At 41.6% G+C, this 7,575-nt stretch overlaps 1 protein-coding gene across 1 annotated transcript; it reads left to right on the top strand.

Moving 5' to 3' along the window:
* The first annotated feature begins 1,232 nt into the window (after window positions 1-1,232).
* On the top strand, window positions 1,233-2,669 carry LOC138267130 (zinc finger BED domain-containing protein 5-like). Its single transcript, XM_069215984.1, has one exon. It carries the CDS (start codon window positions 1,233-1,235, stop codon window positions 2,667-2,669), a length of 1,437 nt encoding a protein of 478 aa, XP_069072085.1.
* Window positions 2,670-7,575: the final 4,906 nt, after the last annotated feature.

The following is a 7,575-nucleotide window of genomic DNA, read 5'->3' as shown; positions in this document are numbered from 1 at the left end:
GTGCAAAGCACTGGGGTACATTGTGTGAGTGCTGGATGGTATTTTATAACGTGGTAGGTTGTAAAATGCTGGTTCTTTGGATGTTTGTGGCAAGGTATATTTGCTATTTTTAGGATTGTAGGATGCTGGCCTTTAGATAGGAGCAGAACTTTGCGTTGTTATCTGCAGGTGTTGGGTTTTGGTTACGGATTGTGAATACCAGGGTGTTAGGCGCTGGTTGATATTTTGTTATGTCTTGGTTGTTGCATTGGTATTTGCTGCTTTATGTGTACTGATGCTGACAACTATATTTTTCATTTTTGAATGTGCTAATTTATTTTGCAGAGTTCATAGGTGATGGTTTTTTGGGTCACTAGGTGCAGGCCCTTGCATTGTTTGGTGCCATATTATGATGTATAATGTGAAAACATCCATACGCACATGTAGTAAACAGTCTGGAGTAATGGGTCCAGAATAGGGCCTTTCACTATAAGGCAATACTATGGCTGTATATTTTAGTAACTTTTGAACAGCTTGTCCAGGGGCAAGAGGAAGCATTTTTTGTTAACATTTGCAGATTATGCAGCAGATAATTATTTGTCTTGCAAATGTGTACAATTCTTAATTATGTGGAAAAGTAGAAAACAAAATTGCCTAATTCCAGTGCCCTGCCTATGGAGGACACACAGTACCAGCATAGATTGATAGTTTTCTTTTGGGTTGGCTCTTTACATTCAAAATCAAGACCTCTTGCCCCTGGACATCACATGCATGCAGCTACCCATCCACCTCTGCTCCAGAGGACCTGCTTATGCAGTGCTTAATTTGTAAATAAGGACGTGTCGGTGCCCAAAGCCCTCCTCTACAACATGCGGCTGCTGCAATTTCTGTTTTAATCACGTGGAAGGAACAACTGTGTTATTTGTGTTTTTAAAGAAAATAAGAATAATTTTTTAGACATTCTGAGAACTGCAAAGAGTGTTTTGAAAAAAGAGAGCTATACCGCATGTAGCAGCAAGTCTGAGCTATTCAGTAATATTGAACTTTGGAATTTTGTACCGTAGGTCAAACACACATTTGCCATTGATCGTTTCCTGCTGCCAAAAAATGGTAGGGCATTCAAACGAAAGGCTGAATCAGACGGTGAGAAAAGACCTGGAAAAATTAGGTCATATGATACCTCCTCCCAGAATTTTGGACTCACCTGCATCACCATAAATGGTGAAATCAGGCCACAGTGTGTGGTTTGTGGCATGACCTTGGCTAACAAAAGTCTGAAACCAAACAAATTAAAGCGTCACTTGGAAACTACACATGGGTTACTGGTAGGAAAAAATAAAAAAAAAATTGCTAGAAAGCTGGAAGACGTCATCCACCAAAAAGACACTGTGAAAAATCTGGTCTCCACGCCAACAAATGCCTTGAAAGCATCTTACCAAGTGACATACCACATTGCCAAAAACAAAAATCCTTTTACTGATGGGGAAAAAGTGATTCTTCCAGCAATACTTGATATGGCCAGGACAATGCTTGGTGAAAAAGCAGCGGAGAAGTTTAAAATGGTACCCATCTCAGATACAACAGTTTGCTGTCGCATTTCTGACATGTCAGAGGACATCCACAGACAACTCATAGCACGCTTGAAATCCAGTTTGTTTGCTTTGCAATTGGATGAAGCAACTGACTTATCCAAGGAAGCTCATTTAATTGCTCATGTCCGATACTGCCACAAAACTGTAATATTGGAAGATTTTTTATTCTGTAAACCAATCAAGGGATATGCAACATCAGCAGCCCTGTTTGATATTCTCAATGACTTCCTGTGCTCCAATTACTTAAATTGGGAGAGCTGTGTTGGGATCTGTACCGATGGTGCTCCTTCCATGTGTAGGGCTAGGGCAGGCCTAAAAGCTAAAGTGTTGAAAGTGGCTCCTCAAATTCTATGGACCCACTGTACGATACACCGGGAAGCCCTTGCAGTCCGAAACATGGATAGAGAACTTGGGAATGTGTTCAATTCTGCTGTGAAAATTGTTAATTTCATAAAGGCACACCTAACTAGAGCTCGTCTGTTTGCAATTGTATGTGTCGAAATGGGAGCCGAACATGATGTTTTGCTTTTCCATACAGAAGTCCGATGGTTATCCAGAGGGAAGGTTCTGAATCATATTTTTGAATTAAGAAACAAAGTACGACAGTTCCTTCTAGATGTGGACCTCTACAAAGCAGAACAGCTGTGTAATCCCTGTTGGCTTGTGCTTTTAGCATACCTTGCAGTAATCTTTGATAAATTAAATTCCTTGAATTTGTCTTTGCAAGGAGCTGAAAGTACGTCTTTCACCATGTACAAAAAAACATCTGCCTTCAAGAAGAAACTGGAGCTGTGGAGAAGACTAATTCAAGATGGCCTGCTAGAGGCATTCCCATGTTTAGCAGAAGCTCTTGAGGACACAGGATATGAACTTGAAAGTGCTGCTGAGGTCATAATAAATCACTTGACTTCTCTCAGGGACAGTTTAGAAAAGCACTTTCCTGAGGAAACTGATCATTTCAATGACTGGGCCTTTCAACCTTTCCTAGTGGGTGCAGGTACTCGTCTTACAGTGCACCTTCAGGAAGACCTAATTGAGGTCCAGAGTGACCGCATTCTCCAGATGCAGTTCAACAAAATCTCATTGGGAGAATTTTGACTGGCAATGTCTGAAGAACATTCAGGTTTGTCAAAAATTGCAGTCAAGGTTCTTCTGCCTTTTAGCTCATCATATTTATGTGAGATTGGGTTCTCAGCATTGGCAGTATTAAAGACGAAGTACCGTTCAAGACTAGAGGTGGAGCACAACCTGAGGATGGCAGTAGCAAGAATACATCCACAAATTGATCGTCTCTCTGGAGAAAAACTGGCACACCCATCACACTAGTTCAGAAATGTGTTATCATCCAAATAAGTTTTGTTAAATTATGTTATGATTGGGAAAAATAAAGTACCATTGCATATTTGTGGGCACTTCTTTTGGTAGATGTTTTGTTTGAACTGTGTAGTAAGTCTCTGACTCCAAACCACAGTCACCCACAAACCTTTGATTTGCTAAATACTGTCTAATAATATCCCCTTACCATTAAAATGATTTGCCATGGAGGGGGCGTTTATGCTTGTCGCTGATGAGGAGTACCAAGTTCTAGAATTTTTTTTGACAGGAAGGGGTCCTCACACCTGAAAACTTAGACAAGGGGGTCCCGGCATCCAAATGTTTGAAGACCTCTGCTCTAGAGACTGATGGACCACACCGTATCCAGTTTATTCTTGTTTGGGTTCCTCAGGTTGGACTCGTCGTTTTTTTCTTTTGGATTTTGGGAGGGATGTAGTGTCCTGCTGGACATGTCATACAGCTGTCCCTCCCTGGGGGCAGTGCGAATACCATCCCCCCTCCACCTCCCCCAACACAGGCGTAACCAGACAGGTGAATTTGCTAATAAAAGGGCCCAGGTACACGTGTCCGAGGCCAGAAAAGATAAGCACAAAGCTAGAGCTTGTGCCTTCATTTATCTGATGGTGTGGGCCAAGGGCCAGCATAACAATACCTTGATATTTACAGCTTCTGACAGAATTTTTTGTGAATTCTTGGATTATTTATTTTGTTATGTCATGGGACTCTCAAGGCATTCCCCTTTTCGTTTCCAGTAGTTGCCATCTATGCCATGCTACCAGCAGCCCACCCAGCCCAACTTGTTTCTTCTTTTCCTCCGTATTTTCCCATTTTTAACTTTCGCAGCATCTTATTCTGCATTTTCCTGGTGTATTCCTAAGTTATTTTCTCTTCTCCTTCTCCAGTTTGGGTTTATTTGACTTCTGGTGTCTTTCTTGGACTTCAGGCCCCTCACTATCATCTCACCTCTGTGGCCCGGACTATAACCTAGACGGAGTGAAATTAAAGCATGATCTTTTGTGTTAATTTCACACCACCTGATTATGAATTGTTTGTTTCCTCACCCAGTTTTACTGGGTGTGGGAGAACCCAATACGATTTGTTTCCTGGCTGAAGCAATCGAATAAGACCTACTACAGCAAGTCGTTTTCCACTCTTTTTCTAATAGGGATTCCTCTATTATAAAAAATATGTTCCCATCCCTTCCTCTGCCTGTGCAACATGCACCAGCATTCGCATATGTTTACTTCCTGCTCAAAGAAGGTGGTAAATCTATGTGCAAAAGCCCATTGGAATGGCATCTTCCATCAGGTTTTAAGGACAGAAAAATCAACCCCTCATGGCAATTCTCCATTCATGAGATTTTACTCATAATTGCATGTTAAGAAAGTTATTTTACCACACAGACATAGTAAACTCCTAGTCAAGTTTACAGTGCAGTAAAATTATCCCAGTACTATGCAACTTGTGCTTAAGGCCTAAACATGGCATTGGCACCCATAATGCTTGTCGTATTCACCTATGCTGACCCTCTGCTGTCTACCATGAAATCCGTCACCCTCAGATTTAAAAGTCTTGGGCCCATATTTATACTTTTTTAGCGCTGCATTTACGCTGCTTTTTGACGCAAAAACTGCGCATACTTACAAAATACAATTGGATTTTGCAAGTTTGCGCTGCATTTGCGTAAAAAATGTACGCAAATGCGGCGCAAAAAAATGTATAAATATGGGCCTTGTTTTCTCTAGTCTGCAGCAATTGTCTTTTTCATTCCCAGTGTTTCCTTCATTTCCTTGGGCCTGCATAAACATATTATTGTATTATTTGGGCACAATACAATACAATCTACTTTGCAGAACTCTAAGTTACTCAAAAGTGAGCAGACAGTAGATATAAATCTAGTCTGGTGCATGTGACCTGCAGACACTATTGAAACATGCAGTATCTTATCTGTTGGTCTGATGAATCCATCTCTCTTATCAACTATTAATGCCACCTGAGTAAGTGCAAGCACCCTGTGACTTTTTTGTCGCCTTCATGTCTTCATGTCTGGTGTAGCTGATCTGTAATCAGTGATCCAGGTGCCAGTTCTGGGATAAAATATTGTGTTGACAATATATTGTGTCAAGAATATCAAGGACAAAAATATTGTGAAGGTAAGTTTTATGGGAAAGCAAAGTTTTCCTATACTTACCGCCATATCTCTGTACCTTGAAGTGTTAGAAACTGGGTCTCTAACTGGCAGAGGTACGTACCCTGTCCAAGTAAGGACAACAATCCTAGTCAGGGTTAGTCAGATACACATCCTAAATTAACCTGTGCTTTCCCTCTCGTAGCTTGGCACAGAAAAGTCAGGCTTAACTTAAGAGGCAATGTATAAAGTATTTATGCAACACTTAAGTTACCGTAACACAGTGAAAAACACCACAGAAGACACCGCACCAATTTAGAAAAATAGAAAATATTTTACTGAGTAAAACGAGACCAAAACGATAAAAATCTAATAAGTAGATGTTAAGATGTACATTTTAAAGAATAAACTGCAATGTAGTTCTTAGAAGTCAATAGTGCTAAAAGTTTACTTGAGGTCACTCTAGACCGGGGTGAATCCAAAGTTCAGGCTGACTGCGATGGAGGTTAGCTCGGCTACAGGAATCACAAAGATCCGTGGAAAAGTATCTTGGATGGAACGAGTGTCCATGTCAAAGGTTTGATGAGGTGGTTCTGATCCACTCAGTCAGGTAGATGAGTCACCGTCGAGCCACGTAATGATGTCCTCAGATCGGCGCTGCGTCATCATTGAGATGCGCAGGCTGTGAATCCTATGAGCATTAAACAGCTGCTGCGTCGTCATCGAAGAGCGATGCAACAATGTTTCTCCTGCAGTCGAGGTTATGCGTCAGTTTTTGTAGAAATCAGCTGCAGAACCTTCTTCTGATGCCCAGGACTGGAGGATGGCACCTCAGGCAAGGGTGGGACTCACAGAGTCCAGCAGTCAGCATCTGCAGAGTTGCAAGCAGTCTTCGATGTCCCTGAGACTGCAAAAACAGGGGGCAAGCCAACAAGCCCTTGGAGAATCTTGGGTTCAAGGATGTAGAGAACAGGTTTAGTCCTTCTCACTCCCAGGCAAGAAGCAGCAGGCAGCAGGCCGCAGGCCAGCAAAGAAGGTAGCAAAGTGGCAGTCCCTGCTTCAGCACAACAGCTCTTCTTCCATGCATAATGTCCTTGGTTACAGCAAAGTTCTGATTAGGTGGGGTTTGGGGTCCAGTACTTATACTCAGTTGAGCCTTTGAAGTGGGAGAGACTTCATAGAGAGACCTTTTAAGTGTGGGTTACACAGCCCACTACTACTACTGTAGCGGTTGGGACAATCAGTGCTGCAGACCCACTAGTAGCATTTCATTTACAGTTCCTGGGCACATATAGTGAACTTTACTAGGGACTTACAAGTAAAGTAACTATTCCAATTGTGAATAAGCTGATATTACCATGTTTAGAGTACAGAGCACCTGCACTTTAGCACTGGTCAGCAGTCCAACAGAATCCTAAAGCCAGCAAAAATGAAGTCTGAAAAACAGCAGGTCAGAAATCAAAAAGTCAGGAGAAACCATGCAAAGATGACAGGTCTAACATTAATTTATGTAAATGAGTTAAGGATAGTAAATCCGAACTTTCCTATTTGTACTTGCCTTCTTGAAATTTTGGTCCTCGATATTTTCGACACTATGGGGGTTATTCTAACTTTGGAGGAGGTGTTAATCCGTCCCAAAAGTGACAGAAAAGTGACGGATTTACCACCAGCCGTATTACGAGTCCATTATATCCTATGGAACTCATAATACGGCTGGTGGTATATCCGTCACTTTACCGTCACTTTTGGGACGGATTAACACTCCTCCAAAGTTAGAATAACCCCCTATATTCTATACACATGATATTATTGCAATTGATATTCTATCAGGCATCCCCGGTTGCCAAATACCTGTTCCACTCAGCAATTGTGGCATGTTTCTTGCTGTGGCAACCCTCCTTCTGCCCACATGTGTGACATTCAGAATTATGGCTTGCTGTTGCGTGTTTGATGCTTATTCCTATGCAGTCAACTTGTATTTAGATCTTTGCTAAGTCTGCCCATCCTTAATAACCATTTTGCAGCTAGACTTTTTACCTACCAATGCTAAGCCTTTTTTGGCTATTTCAGATAATTTGCACTTAGGCCCCCAGAACGTTTTGTCCACATAAACTATCCACTCCAAATTTGTGTATTTTTTTCCAGCATCCTGGGGAGTCTAAAGGTACCCAGAGTTTGTGGATTTTCCTGGAGAGGACTAAGAAAAAAGTAAAATATAGATAACTTTTGAGTTTTTTGGGGAAAAATAGGAAAATAGTGCTCTGGATAAAAGTGTCAGGGTTTTTTCATACAAATGGCATCAACAAACTGCTTGATGTGCCAAAGTTACCATCTTCCCAGCTTTCAGGTGCATGCAGAGCTGAACCAAAAAACCAAGGGGCTTATTTACAAGGTGCTTGTGCCGTCACTGCATCAAAAAATTTGACTCATTGGCGGGGCAGTCAGTACTCCATATGTACAAGGTGGTGGATCTAGGCCAATGCGTCAATTTTAGCAGTCCTGCTTCGAAATGTTCCTGCACTTGATTCGGTTAAGTCACTC

Source organism: Pleurodeles waltl, chromosome 12, assembly GCF_031143425.1.
Source record: "Pleurodeles waltl isolate 20211129_DDA chromosome 12, aPleWal1.hap1.20221129, whole genome shotgun sequence".
In the NCBI taxonomy this organism is placed as follows: domain Eukaryota; kingdom Metazoa; phylum Chordata; class Amphibia; order Caudata; family Salamandridae; genus Pleurodeles; species Pleurodeles waltl.
Note: the sequence above shows the minus strand (reverse complement) of the source record. Positions and strands in the feature narration are given on the sequence as shown.